The 15,896-nt window shown below is 34.5% G+C and overlaps 1 protein-coding gene across 8 annotated transcripts in view; it reads left to right on the top strand.

The window, feature by feature from the left end:
• Nucleotides 1-15,896, top strand: part of AHI1 (Abelson helper integration site 1) — a 98,834-nt gene that overhangs the window by 73,693 nt on the left and 9,245 nt on the right. For 5 of the 8 annotated variants that reach the window (XM_085301889.1, XM_085301882.1, XM_085301885.1 and 2 more), the window contains 4 exons: nt 4,003-4,068; nt 4,602-4,646; nt 6,312-6,474; nt 7,838-7,938. In XM_085301889.1, the coding sequence (XP_085158015.1) occupies nt 4,003-4,068; nt 4,602-4,646; nt 6,312-6,474; nt 7,838-7,938 (375 nt within the window). Of the gene's footprint in view, nt 1-4,002; nt 4,069-4,601; nt 4,647-6,311; nt 6,475-7,837; nt 7,939-8,041; nt 8,170-15,896 lie in introns of those variants that run through there. The other 3 variants (XM_085301890.1, XM_085301886.1, XM_085301888.1) reach the window with 3 other exon arrangements.

Genomic DNA, 15,896 nt, shown 5'->3' with positions numbered 1-15,896 from the left:
TTTTTTTTTTTTTTTTTTTTTTTTTTCCCTCTAGGCAGATTATAGATTCCCATGCTCTTTAAATATTGAAGGGCTATAATCAAATAAAGATTGTAGACATCTGAAGACTAAGGACGTAACCTTACAGTAGTTTCATGATAGCAGACAGATTAATTAAGACCAAAGAAGAGTACATTATTCTTAGCAGTTAATACTTTCAGAATTATTTTAATTTAACTATTAACACTGCCATTGTACTTCTGTTTTCTGTACACTAAATTTGTATGGTTAGGTGGCCTGAGCTAGGCATGTGTTGACAATTAATTGGACCAGATAACAGGAAGAGAAATACAATGATGCTAACAATATTGAGTTATTTAGGCTAAGTATCAGCTTATTTARTGTTTCATTTAAAACTTCAGTTACTGGGATAAAGAGATTGTGAGCCATCCTTAGGGAAGGAGAGGATTAAGTAAATTCCTAACCCTCATATTTAGGAAGAAAAAATAGTATAGTGATTTGATTGTAAAAGCTCAAAGTTATTCTGTACATTTAAAAAGTGGTTAAAATAATATCTTTAAGCTAGTCATGATATTTTTTTTAATACTATAAAACCATTTCTTATGTTGACACTTAAAAAAAAAAAAAAAAAAAACTTACTAGTCTTGGAACCTAGGCTATTATACACTCAAGCACAGATTTACTGGAAAGACTAGGGAAGCTTTAACACTCATTTCCTGAGTTCTTGTGAGAGTGCTTGCACCAGTAACTCCACGCACTCTTAAGTTTCGTTGCTACTTTGGCACATACCAGATACAGGAAAGTGGAGAGAGGCTGTGTCACTGTGTAGCATCCAAGCAGTAGATATGTGTCTCCATATCAGAATCTGACCAATGGGGAAAGGAAGGAGGGTGACTTTGCCCCTGTATGCGCACACATCGGTGTTCACCCCAGCCTAAAAATATTCTGAGGAAAGTTTATTTTCTGAGGGTAGTTTTTTAGAGTTAATGACAAGTAAGAAGTTGAACATTAGCTGAACATGTATTCTGTTACAAAGAAGAATCAGTTTTTATAAGGAAGAAGCATTTGAAACCCTTGGTAGACTTTTAACTTTTTTTGTAATTTTCCTTTAAACTTTAATATTGTGACATTTAAAGTGTATTTTAGGGTAATAGGAATAAAATACCAAAATTAGTACTGAAAAGAAGGCAATAACATACAACTTCTAGTCAGTGCTGCTTCCCCTAGGGCATTGAATGCTATCTAATGCTGAAATCTTGTTGGCCAGTCTGTATATAGCTGAATGAGTAAAAGCAAAACCTCCATTACTGTGGTCACTGAAACAATCCAGTAAAGAAGTCATAAACATTTTAATTAGTGCTATTACCAGAAATCAGTAACACTTGATATAACAACGTAGTTATCTGTTTATTCTTGCTGGCAATGCTTTTGTCTTATTTTTTAAATGTTTTTGTTTATTTTTATATTAGAAATATCAAAGCTATCTTACTTGGTTTATTGTGGACAATCAGTATAATATTCCACAGTGTAGAACTCTAAATTAGCTGCTGAATCTATTTATCTTCTGTGGATGTTCCTTAAGCTGAAAGTTCTTAACAGTTTTGTTCAATTAAAACGTGTGTGACACAGTAGGCTTTACAGCAAGCATTTTCTTCCTGTTTCTCACAGATGGTCTGCCTCCTAACAAGACCAGCTCCTCAGAATATAACTATAGGTCCCACATCTGTTCCAGATGCAACAAAATAGTTAACTAGTTTTCATCTTGTATTGAAAAAGACAGTAACATTGCATTAAAAGTTATGTGTTCATACACTTCAGTGTGCCTAGCATTTTGTAGGTTTTTTTGCAATTCTGAAAATGTGGCTGAATCTTGTGCCGCTGTTAAAAAAAAAAAAAAAAAAAAAAAAAAAAAAAAAAAAAAAGAAAAAAATTAACAGAAAAGCCAGTAATTTTTGCCAGCTAATTTTTGCCAGCTATTAATTGCAGCATAAGTGGTAGTTAACACGTCTTAAGAAGTTACACAGCACAGGAGAGCCAGCTCTGCTACCTTACAGTAGCTACCATTTGTAGTAAGCAGCCATGCTAATTCCTCTGTGCCCGCTTCTCCCTGCTAGCACTTGGACTAGACTTAAGATGCATGCATGTTCTGCGACATACTTGGCATATCTTTTTAAGTAGAAACTCTTTGGATTGTTGTTGCATTAAAAGTTTAACACGGTATCTAAGAACATTCAACCCAGTCTCAGGATGACTCATGGATTTTAGCTTGTTATTTCCAAACAACTCTTTGTCTTCAACTTCTTCTTATGTTTAGAGCACATAAGTACTTTATTAAAAAGAGAGAGAGACTGACTGAGACACAGTAATGGGGCAATATGAGTACTTGAACTAGATACCTAAATAATAGTGCTAATAATTCTGATGAATCATTTTTGAGCAACAGGAGGCACTCCCATCCCACAGGCTAAGCACATTGCCTGCACAATTCTCTTAACCTTGAGATGGAAAATGAGAATTAGCTGAAACCTCTAAGGCATTGCTAACTACTAATAGACCCCTAAACAAGCCACATACACTGAACTACAATTCCACTGTTCCCTGTTCAAAATTTGTATGTCAGATCAGGCAGATATCTTTTTCTCTGGGCATATACATAATTCTTCAGAACTCTTTAGGTGATAGACACAGATTTTTTTTTTGTACATTACAAGAACCAAGAGCAAGTGTGCATTTTTTTGCTCTGTTCATCTATATATACTGTGAATATCTGTAACTACTGTGACACTTCCTAAACAATCCAGAGAGTAGATGAAACCTTAGTTTTCAGGATCATCAGTGATTTCTTTCCCATATGAGAAGTCTTGCTGAGTTAAGAAAACAATACAAACAGTAGGGCAAAGGATCTCTGTTTTGGAGGTTGCCATTAATTCTGCTGAAGATTGCTATAATGATGTTCCTTGGATCACCCTAATAAAACATGAAAGAATGAAAAGAGCATTTCACTTCAGATACATGTTTAGAAAAGTGAGAGAAGAGAAAGGAACTTATACCAAAGACATGGGCTGTAAAATAAAAATAATAATAATAATAATAATAAAAAGCAGAAGTATGTTAAGTAGAAATTCTCAAATTTAAGGGTTGTTTACAATGTAGTACAATATGTTATGGATGGAAGCAGTTACTTCAGAAAGCTCACATTTGATTCTTCTCCTGAAGTGTTCTAGTTGCCTGGACGCTAGTTTTATGTTGGCACTTGGCTGTGTGATATTTCTGTTCTGCATGTAGTTTGATTACTTTGGTGCATACAACAAAGGGGAAAGTGATTTTACCCTTTGCAAAAATAGGCCACTGAAAAATAAATTAACACCAACAAAGAACTCCCATCTCTTCTATTGTTCTAATTTATTGTTCCTCTGTTAATTTTCTTAATTGCTCAGCTTTAGACCTTCTTTCAACTGACAAATTTTACCATTTGACGGAAACAAAATTTTTTAGTCACATCCTAATTATTCTATTAAGTATCCAGCATTCCTTTGACTTCAGTGGAAGTCTGAGAAGGGGCAAAGGTAGAACAATTCAAAATAAATGTAAAAGCATTGGTTATTAGGACCAATAATTCTCATTAAATGCAAATCACTTCTTCTGCATTACAGTTCAGAGATGAAGTTCCCTGCTAAATTCTTCTGTAATGTTTGCAATACAGATAAGCTTAGATTGTTAAAATTATCAATCCACTATCTTCCCACTTGTTGTCTTTTGTGTAGTGTACCTACTTTAAAAAAAAGTCCCTTAATAAATATCTTTTAAATATCTAGGTAGCCAGTATTACTCAGTGTTGCTTAACATTACTTCTACTTTTTTCTTTAAATAGCATTTTTATTGTAGATTTATTACAGATTCTTAACTTTTGTCTTACAGTGAACATGACAAATATGAATAAATTTAAAAATTATAATCCATCAAATACTTCCTGTTAAAATTAAAAATAATTTCTTCCTCTAGAATAGTGACTGCCTGACTGCACTTGGGGTGAGAAGTGGAAGTAGTTGTCCATTAGGGCAAGAAACAGTAAGTATTATTTAAATTTTTTCAGTATCTCTATACCTGTTACACTGTATCTGTGCTTTTGAAAAAACACTTTCTTTTTCTCATCTTGAAACCAAGATATTTCTTTGCAGCCCTAGATTTTGGAAATCTTATTCTACCGTTTTTTTATTACTATTGAAAAACTTTTTTTTTAATTATTTTGATAGATACAGATTTCTTTTGCTTGAATGTGAACCCAGACATTTAACAAATACGTAAGTGTGAGATCAGAAGACACTCTGTTGCTGTGGGCATAGTTTTGAATCTTTTACATTCCTCTGTAGGTGACCTTGATCTTGAGGTACATTTTCTGTATACCCTCATGATCATCTTTCTCATTATATTTCTGTAATGAATATAATGGCAATTTCCACATTTCTTTTAAATTATCAGACTTGCTAACCAGTCACATTACAGGACACATTGTTATTTGATTTTTTTATGATTGGTTGATTTGATCTGTTTATTGGCACTGTTTCTATGTTACTGAATTTTTGTATTTTTTTTCAAAATAACAAAACATTTACACTCAAGCTACCATATCAAAGACACTGGAAAAAGCAAGTATTTGTAGCTCTGTCTTTCATTGTTTTTCATTCTGCCAGTAATTACAGTGTTACATTCCTTTTCTGCCTCAAGTGACCTCATGAGTTTCCTAGTACTATCATTAAGGGAACCTTTGCCATTTACTGAAGTGGGCACTGTTAGAGCACCCCTTACTGGACTAGATCGTGTAAGCTTCCGGTTCTCTGTGGTTTCTGTCTTGTATTCTGTACTCTGTTTTAATTCAATTCTACTCTGTAGTCCATACTTCTACATTGTCACCATCACCTGTAGCTAATGTACTAGCTTTTCTAGTGCAGAGAAAAGAGTTATGATAGAAGATGCTATTTCATTTCTTAGCTCCTTTATATAAGTTATGGTTACTTACTGTATGATTAGGTAAAATTCCTGTCTACTAAGAACTAAGCTGATGTTAATTCTTTATTACTGACCAATTTATGAATTACCACACAGAATTTACAATGATAGAAGCATTTCCATCTTCTACTCGTAACTGATTTAATATGTCTCATCTATGACATGCAAGTATGAAAATAAAAGCAACATTAATTATATTTTCATAGCTGTAACTCGTAAGTAATCATACTGAGAACAGAAATACAAAAAACTTTGTGCTGTTCAGCAGTCTTTAAGGTTTAAGCGCATGCATAGGTAATGAAAATGGAAGTTTATCCGGTGTTCCTATCTTCATAATACTTTGCAGTCTTTAATCCCCTAATAAAAGGTGACCTTCTCTCACTCCCTTACAATTGCTGTATCTGACCTCTTTACTTATGATTTCATGGAGGGATCTGATGTGACAATTATATAGCTGGGAATAGTGTTTTGTGTGTAAAATATGTCATAATTTTTTGTTCACTTACGATGAGTGAAGTGAACAATTCCTTATTCTTTCAGTGCACTTGCTTTCAGTCTGTTCTGAATTAGTTGGGATGGATTTTTGATTGCAGATCATGGGGAGTAAATAACAAATTGTACATGATATTTTTATATTCAAGTAGCAAGCATGCTTCTTACAGAACGTAATGTCTTCTGTATAGTGCACATGATGCTGACCACCATTAGTACTTCTGCCCAGCAAATACTGATGCTTTGTATTTCTCTGGCAAAATGGCTTTATTATGTGAAATAGAGTATACACCTATTTTTGCAGATATTTATAAAGTTGTGTATTTCTAAACCAGGAAGTATGTGAATGGATCAATATAAAACTTTACAGCGACATTTTTCCACTAAAATTTTCCTTCTAGTAAAGCTATCACACTGTTGAAATATTTATTCAAACGCATATGCTTCATGCACACACATAGAATGGGATCTGAAGGTGGTATAGCAATTCTGAGAAAGTGAATGTATGAAGTGCTTTTTTTTCTTTTACTTCACAAGTAAATTGCTTATAAAACTAACAGCTGCTGTTTTGAAGCTAATCTTAGTGAATTGAATGTTCTTAACCATTTCTACAATCCCACAGTCCTTTATCTTGCCTCTCCTGCTGCTTTCCCACCACCCCTGATCCCATTAGCAAAACTTGAGAGAGCCTCAGCTTTTACCAAAGTGCAGCTTTGGTTTCAGCTGCTTTTCTGCAAGAGGAAGTGAATGTTGCGCTTTTTTCTCTGTGGCATGGTTGTGATAAAGCTGTGGTGCTCTTATCTCTCTTTTAGGTAGTGGCTCTTTATGACTACACAGCGCATCGATCAGATGAGCTAACCATCCATCGCAGTGACATTATCCAAGTGTTATACAAAGATAATGATAACTGGTGGTTTGGCAGCCTAGCAAATGGACAGCAAGGCTATTTTCCAGCTAATTATGTGGCTGGTGAAAGTAAGTTTATGCTCTCTTCCTGGTATACCGGTGTGGGTTTAACTGATGGTCCAAGATTTTAGCATGATGTACTGCTTATTATTCTGAAGATGTGAATTTATTTAGCGCACATATGGCATAATGATGACTTAATATAATGCAGAAATTGTGTCAAATTAGCTAACCACTTAGCAATTTGACATATCTAACTTCAGAAGCTATTGGCACTTAGTAAAACATTCGAGCGTATATAAGCTACTGGCTTGATTATCCATCGACTGATTTGTCTCTTCTTCCCTTCTTACATATATAGCCACCTGTTCATGCCCTGCCTTGGCAGCGTTTTAGGATACATCTAAGCATTTCACAGACATCTTTCTCAAGATTTTTCTTACATCTCTTAGATCTGACCAGTTATCTTTAGGAAAAACTCTGTTTTTCCTCCTACTCTATCAGGGAATGTTCAGTTCCCAAATAAGTAGAGTTCATTATGAAGTTTTAAAAGAACAATGATGGTTAAATCTCAGGTCCGAACATTGAACTTACTACCAGATCCTTGTCATTAAAACAGTTTTGATTAAACTGCTACAGCCAAAAGTAAAACAAATAAGCAAAAAAACTTGAAATTTGATTGAATAATATAGGAAGTATTCTACTAAGTCAGCTAATATAAGAGCGCTCATTGTCCTGCCAGTTCTTAATATTCAATTTATAGACATAGTGTGTGGTCTCATGCTACAGGAAATTCATGTGCTTTCTAAACTATCAATTATACTGGTGTTTAGAAATCTCTTAACCCAACATTTCTCAAGATGTTTTCCCCTCCTTTCTACTTCCTCCCTCTGTCTTCCAAGTGAACTCTAGTGTTTATGCCCCTTCCCTAAAAAGCTTGGACATAATACTGCTTAATACTGTGCTAACTTGATGATGCTACTTGAAATAAGCTTAATTGTTGTCTTTCTCCCCTGTCCTCCCCTCACACATCCTGTGCATTTTCTTCTTCCTCCTCCTTGCAAAGTAAGACAGAAGGCAGCCTGTAGGAACAGTCTTCAGTGATGGCCTGTTCTTGAGAAAGCTTTAAAAACAGTCTTTGAGGCAGTTGGCCAACTATGCAAAAAGCCCATGGTATATATTTTTATTTCAGTTAGTGACCATCTAATTATATATAAATATATTCTATTATTACATGGAAAGAAGTGTCCATGATAYATTTGTTAAGCGTAAATTTTATTGCTATCAATGTAGATTCTGTTCTTAGTTGTGGGTTTGATTGTCATTTTATGTAATGTAAATGTAGATCTGAGCTTACTAACATAAAGATAAATAAATAAATAAAAATTCTTTCATGGTATGCACAATGGTGAATTATGGCTCATGTTTTCAGAAGAATATGAAGAACTGCCTTCAGGATTAGTACCAGACTCTACTCCTCTCCCACCTGACGGACAGACAGAAGCAGAGGAAGGCTCTCCAACACTACATAAGGTAATTATTTGAAAAGAAAGGATTCTTTAAGTAGTAGGGTACTATATATAGAATATAGTAATTTGCCTTTCCTTTTTTTTTTGTTAACATTTTTAATGTCTAGACCTCATTCCAGGCAACCAGATATATTTTCAACTGATGCGTAAGGTACGTTTCTTGTGTTGATCTAACTAGTCCATCATGTGTCAATTAAATATTCAGCCCACTCTTGCATCATTGAAATGAATAGCAAATCTCCCTTTTGACTCCAAGGTTGACAGAAGCATCTTTCACAGCTACCTGCTGAAAATAGCTGCTGAACCAACAGCATGGATTTTTCAAAAGCTGATATAAAGTCTGACATTTGACTGTCAGTCTTGGAATATACAGTACTCACAAGTTCTACAAATTTTCTTCCATAAAATTTCCTTATCTATCAAATTGCTTAGATAAGTTAGACTGTTTTTCTTTGGAGAGTGTCAGTCTATGTAATAATTTCCTAATTAAGAGACACCATGTGACCATGTGATCATAAAGTCTCATTACCAGGCTATACAATATGCTACCTCCAAACCCACTTACTTGACAATGGGTGTTTCTGTTTAAAAGCTGCTAATGGTCCTCTGATGAATGACAGCACCCTTCCTGTAGGCTGTTCAGGACGATATACTGTCTAGTTTGGAGAAGCAAAGTAAAGAGATACCAAGAATCTTAAATAGAAACAGTATATGTTTGTTGTTGGTTTTTTTTGACTCCACCCCTTTTTATTAATTTCAAATGTAATTATTTTCTGTGAGTAATACATAACACATTACTGAAACAGTACTTCTAGATGTTGTCTGTTTGGTTAGTTATTTTTATCATTAAAGCATGTTCTAACTTAATAAGTCAGAGTAGTTATGTTTGCCAGCCAGTGTACATGTATTCCACTGTTGGTGCTTGTTAAGACTTTTTTCTGTATCTGCTATCTCTTCACTCTCACAACGTGTGTACATTGAGTTGCGAGTGCTTATTGTATTACGTTGGTGGTGGTTTTATATACACACACACACACACATATATATATATATATGTTTATGACACATTCCTGTTTCTGAGACATTAGTTAGAATTCAGATTTCAGTATAAACAGAAGAACAAAGAAACTGCAGCTGTCTTTTAGTCAAGTTAGAGAAAATACACTGTATATGAAGGAGGGGAAAAAGATGTTGGGTTTTTTTTCTAGATTTAGAGATATAGCTATGTGCAAAGCAGAATAAATGACTCTCACTTCTCCAGACAAACAGGGATTAGAAACTTTGCATAGCTAATGTTCCCCTCCTGAGGAATAAGAACGGTTGTCTTAAACCATAGGATATGTTGTAAACAAAAAAATTAATAGAAATTCGTTCAACAACTGTTAGAATGTAAGAATTATTTTCTATTCAAAATGTTTGTAGCCCTCTTACGTTTACCTTCCACAGCTGTTCGGTCAGTCAAATATTTTTAATGCAACTACTTTAAAAATTACTTTTTTCAGAGTTCTTTCAAATTACCTGACTTTGCCATACTTTTCCACCTTCTAAAGTGGAATTTAATATTTTGTCTTATTTGCAGGACTCAAAATGAATACTGTATGACTTAGTTACTATTTTTTTTTATTCAGATGATTTATCTAAGCTTTGCCACATAATGTATATTGTAATGTTCAAGGCTAAAACACACAAAAAGATTTTAATTCACCTATTTTGTCCAAATGTTGTTTTTACATAGGTGAATAGAGAGGTAAAATTTAATAAATTATTTAGTACAGATTACTCACTTGTCAATCCTGTTGAAGCCAACTGCTATAAATCAAATTATTCAGTGTTGTATTTCTAACTTTATTTTAAAACAGAATTAATCACTACACTGAATAGAAATAATTAATCTGAAATATCTTTTATAGCTGAGAAACTCATGGCTAAATCAGGGTTCCAAAAAGGCAAGAATTCATTACTTCCAGATATGTGCTACTTTAAAGGCAGTGTGGACCAAATATAGGAAAATATGAGAAAAAAACTCAGCATTATTGGATAGCGTGAAGGTTTCTCATATCTATGGTATATACATTGCTGGAGGCAAAGAAGGTATCCTGGAGGATATGTTGTTATATTCACCCTGTTTTACACATACCAGACTAGAAAATGGAAAAGGTATAAGCTATATAGTGTCATTAAAGGGTGAATGATTTTTAGCCTCATATTTTCTTTTTTCTTTTTTTTTTTTTCCTGTTTTAATCCAATAGAAATCTAGTTGGTTTACTAGATGAAAATTTTCAGGCATACTAAGGTCTATCAGTTACAGCTAGTATTTATTATTCAACTTTATGGGAAGTACTGTTTGACTATATTTATCTTCAGATATGTATGTCTGGAAATATATTTTTCTAACAATAGTTTCTGGCTTACTTGTACCACTTCTGATAACATTCAGTTTTAGTAATATTTCAGGGAATTTCAGTAATATAATGGCACTTTGAATTAAATTGACTATATTGTTAATCATAATCTTTACTAAAAAATTTACAGTAATTTGGTACATACAGAAATTCCAAAGATAAAATTAATAAAGTACTTGATAATAGTCTAAAATCAAACAATTGGATTTTTTTTTCTCTCTTACTTTTTGATACCGATTTAGATATAATATTGATAGGGTTTTTGCTTTTTATCTTGAGCTGCATCCAAGGGCACTACAAAACGATAAGGGGTTCAGAGAAAACTAATAAAAGATTTTGAAGTCCTGGAAAAAATGGTACAAGAGAATACACTGAAAAGATTAAACTGAGAAAGAAGGAGCAATGAAGAGAAAGTATATAGAATAATACAGGGGGTAGAGAGGGTGCTCTGCTGTTAAACAAGAACAGGGGACATTATGCTGAAGTTGATGCATCTAATATCAGTAAAAGAAAGTATTTTTGTTTATTCAGTGCTTAGTTAACCCAGTGAACTTACTACCACTGGGACCATTAAAACTAGGTGCTCAGAGGTGAATTTTTTGAATACAAATTTTAAGCTGACTGATTCTAACAGCATTAAATGACTGGGAAACACAAATCTTGCTGTTTTTTTTTTTCTCAAGTTACAGAAGCATTGTTATCTTGCTGCAGAGATAATGAGTTGAAGTTCCAACAAATGAGTCAAATCCCTGTGTAAGACATGATACACCTTGAAGTATAATGGTTTGAGTAGAATGAAACAAATTGTYATTCAGCTGTTTGTCATAGTCAAGGAAAGTTCTACAGTGCTTTGGCTTTAGGCAATACAAAATACTTATGAGACAAAACTGCTAGAGGGACCATTGCATAGGCTGATCAGTTATGGCAGTTCTGAAGTTGCAGCAATGACATAGCAACTTTCCTTCCTATCTCTTTCATTTTTTTCTGAACCTTCCAAAATATATTATTTTTAGAACTGATCAAAGGAAATACCAATTTTCTTTACATGGAAATATGGAAAATCTTCAGTTTGAAGTATCCTATGATTTTTTTCTGCTTTGACAGAAAATGCATAGGTATCTTTGAAAATCCAAGAATATTTATGGAGTAATGCATTAACTTGTTGCTTAAATTTTTACTCATAATAGGAAGATATAACCAAATTTTTCACTGTGTTTGTTTTTTGACTGAAAGCATTTTCCCCAAACACTTAGGTAGCTATATCTGTGACTGCTGTTTTGCTTGTTCTTTCTGCATTTTTTGAGGAATACATAACTATTTAGTTGTGTTAAGACTGCAAAAATACTATTAATGTAAAAAATATCTTAAGAGTTACTCATGACGTTTTGCTACCATACTAGACTGAAAAGAGCATTTAATATGTAGATAAATAATACTACAGTTTGAATCATTAAGAATTCCGTATAGTCTTATCTAGAAATTTCCCAAACTGCAGATATTATAAATAAGTAACTAGCTAGCTAATCCTCAGAATTTTATGTTGAGTGAATAAAATGGAATAATTAATTTGTATCAGAAGAGCATATAATACTTAGAATTCAATATTAATTTTTGCAAATGTGGACCATTTTGTTGTAGTTCAAAGAACCTGCTTTGAAAATGATTTCTACCATGAGCTTAGCATTCACAACATAATAATTTTATGCAAACGTTGTTTTCCTGCCTTATGAGTTACTTAACTTCGGAGCCACAAAATTAGGTCATAATCATCTTTAATTACAACATAAGTCTAAACTGCCAATAGAAATTTCATGGAGTAAAGTTCTCATTGAGCAGATGAAGAATCCCAAGAGACAGGGAAAGACTCACCACTTGGCTACTTCAGTAAACTGCTATTTTCAAGTTCCTCAAGCTGAAGGCAGAAAAGGCAGGAATTCCTGCCAGATTTCTTTTAGAAACCAGTGCTTGGATTTGGCAAAATTTTGTCAAATCTGAGACATTTCAAATTCAACAGACTGCCTTATTTAGCCAGAGATGTTCTACTATCCCTAAGTTCTTGTGAATATGTTTTATAATTTAGAGTGGCCTAACAATAATTATTTAAAATGCATTTCATTGGATTCTGAATGTTAAGAGGGTCGGTTCTTGATTAAGTGGAAATAGTGGGAAGAAGTAGTGGATAAAACAATTACATGGTAATATAAAATATCTGTAAAAAGTGTAAGATGATACTTTTTTCTGGTATGTTTATCTTTGAAAAAAATTAAGGTGCAGAGTAAGGTCATAAGCATGAGGAAAAGGGTTACCTTTTAGAACGACATGGTTGTTGCGCAATATGGATGATTTCCCAGAGATCAGTAAGAGTTGATTCCATGTATATGTAACCAAACATTGGGATTATCGCAGTGTTCACAAAAATAATTTATGTTCTCTCCCTTCTTTCCCCAGAGCAGGTTATTGTCAGAAACTTTCTGAAGTGTTAGCCTAACACGTATGAAACTGAACTGCCTTAGTGGCTCAAAATTTATTAGGTGTAAAAATTAAAAAGCTTAGAAAACTTACTGAAAAATATTTCTAAAAATGCTACCTAGAAATTTTTCTAGTAATTTCACCAAACACTTCAATTCTGTAGTTTGTTCTGTTTCAGTTTTCTACTTGGTAATTGCATTTCTTCATGTTCCTGGGAAGTAACTCAGTGAATTAATATCTATTAGGAAACACAGGGACTAGGAAGTTATGAGAATGTGTATGAGGGAGACATGATAGGATTAACACGATGGATGGAGTTGAAGACTTTGAAAATGTTGGAAGTGTGTTCATTTATTTTGAAGACTCAAAGAGGTTGCAGACCCAGAAAGAAAGTAGTTATCCAGCAGTATCTTGTTTAATGAGAATTTATTATAGTGAAGTTTATTATTCTAGGGTTCATTCTTACCTAATGTGATTAAAGATCTATTCTTCTAAAAGCACTGGCACTTTCTGGGCTTGAAAGAAACTATGCTTTTCTAGAATCATTCTGTAAAACTGCTGTGTGATACATTGCTGCTTTATTTGTAAGCTGGCAGTTTTGCCTTTTGCAATTCCGAAACCTGTCACTGCAGTTCACAATGAGTTCTGTCTCATAAACCTTTGTGCCTGTGTCTGTAGTGTTATTTGAGTCATTGAAAGAAATGGCATCTGATTTATAAGCAAATCAATATCTATGGGGAAAAAGAACAAAAATGATATGGCATTAATAGCCATTCACTGTAAAGGATTGAAACCCAAATGATCTGCTCAAAGTTAAGAAATATCAGGCTGAGCCACTGAACTGATGAAGCAGAACCAAAAATATTATTGAGGGGCTTTTACGTTGTTAAGATAGCTCTCAGGGGCAAGCTAACTTTTCTCTTCCCCATTGTTTTTTTTTTTTTTTTTTTTCCTTGAGCCCTAACAACCTCTCTCTGAGCAGGATTGAACTATTTTTATGCAAATTGTAATGCAAATCTGTAACCACAGATAAATTCCCAGAGGCTAAGACTTTGAGACTGACGCTCTTCCTGTTGATCTGATTTCTGAGGTATAGTATTTGTCAGCATTCAGCCGTGATACCTAAGATTATGGTTTTCATCCATCAGACTTCCTGCTGGTCTCGTCCTGGACAGGCCCAGAATTTTGCAGTTTCAAAGAGCAGAGAAGGCGAAGTCCTCACTCTGCCTGTTGTTCTAGCATTCACAAATGGAGAAACTAGTGAGTGTCAGCTTTCAGTGGCTTAATTGCTTTTTACCTGACAGAATCAGATTCATTTCAATGCCTCTCATGTATATAGAGCCTCAGTTCTGCTAGATACTAATAGCTGAGTTAATTCTATTAGACATAAAGAGACAATTTGGTGTATCTGATTTAGATAGATTTGTACTTTAAAAACATTAGAGAACTAAAAAAAATTATAGGCTAAGTTGCATTTCAGATAGAGAGGTTAAAGTAAAAGAAATCTATGTGATTCCCCTAGCCAAGYTTCATGCTGGATGTCTATTTTGGAGGGGTATGGAACAGGAGGAGAGAAGGGGTAATTAGTGAGGTGTGGTGTCATGGCATTTCCAACAAACTTGGCTCATTAAAACAGTTTTGATAGGAGACATCAACACAGTTCTGGAGGAAAAATACGTTGGCATAAGTCATTTTATACATGGACTATTTAGCAGAAAACAAAATGCAAACTTATTCTAAATACAAAAAAAAAAGTTTAAAGTCCTAACGACTACTCTGAAGAGAGACATGTTCATTCTTGCTCTCTCTGATCCAATGAATCTTTAATTAGACCAAGTTATATAGCAAAAGCTTCTATGAGAGACTTCCCTGTACACAGTAGGCTCTATAGCAAGGGCATTTCTCTTTAGGGATTGAATCGCGTAAGTGGAAGAAGGAAATCCATTCATATTGCACCGTTCCACTCTGTCCATCTGCTTCCTAGTCTGTCAGGGCACCTCTTCAGACCATCTATCTTTGAGGCAACTTTTCACAGCCTAGAAGAAAGTACTGCCAAAGATGTAGGCTTAAGATGAAACTTAATCTTCAGAAAGTTTAGAAAATAAGCCTCTACAGTTACTATGAGCTGATGGTCCCCTATATTTCTTGTGGGCTATATCTTTCGAAAGATGGAGAATTAATGGGTATGGCAACAAAATTGAACACCTTTGGTGGTGCTATACAAAGGAGCTCATACTGTCTTCCCTATTTGTCTCATGGGCATAAAACTGCAAGATGCACATTAGTTATCCAACTATTTCATTAATCTTTTCTCTAAAGTAAGTGCAACCCCAATAGTTCTGTATTTATCTTCAAACTATGGAATCTGGATTATTTTAATAGCTAACACCTTCTCTGTTACAATGCTAGGTTTACTGAATCGGAGTAGAAGCACACAGTGACTGTGGAGAGGTGTTTGGAGCTTACTATGAGATCCACCCACACATACAGAATTATAGAAGTGGGACAAGAAGAAAGCAACAGCCTCTTCAGCTGCTCCACGATCTAGACTACTATTGCATGCTGCTTAGATTAGCATTCTCCCCCCTGGTGCACTGTCAGTATCCAAGTGTTATCAGTACCTCCTTAGCCAAGTATCTCTTGCCTGTTTCCCCACCCTTCACTCTCTCATTCACTGTGCTCCTCCTGCTCCTCTTCTGTCCATTGCATGAGCTACTGCACTGCCCTCAAATCTGCTTCTGAGCCTACTTGCTCCTTCAATACTGCTTCTGCTTGCTCACGTCACTGCAATGAAGGTAGTAGTTCAAGGAGCAGGTTGACTGAGAGGGACACAAAGGTATGTGGGCTAGGGAAGAGGAGAATGTAGTAGCAATGGGATCTGCTTCCAAAAAAGTGTGGTAATCTCTGCAGTTCCCACCTCCTTACATGCTTGAAAGTTTGCAGCAATGAGATTTGAAACTGCTGTCGTATTTGAACACTGCTCTGGAGAACTGGGAATTTGTTTCTACCTATCCAAGGAAATCTCACTGATTACCAAGTCAACTGAATGTAATTATCCCAAGATAGTCTCTAATTGTGTGTTTTCTTTCCT

This window comes from Rhea americana, unplaced genomic scaffold (genome assembly GCF_003343005.1).
Source record: "Rhea americana isolate MKP2758 unplaced genomic scaffold, rheAme1 scaffold_180, whole genome shotgun sequence".
In the NCBI taxonomy this organism is placed as follows: domain Eukaryota; kingdom Metazoa; phylum Chordata; class Aves; order Rheiformes; family Rheidae; genus Rhea; species Rhea americana.
The sequence above is the reverse complement of the archived record's forward strand: the minus strand, read 5'-3'. Positions and strand labels throughout refer to the sequence as shown.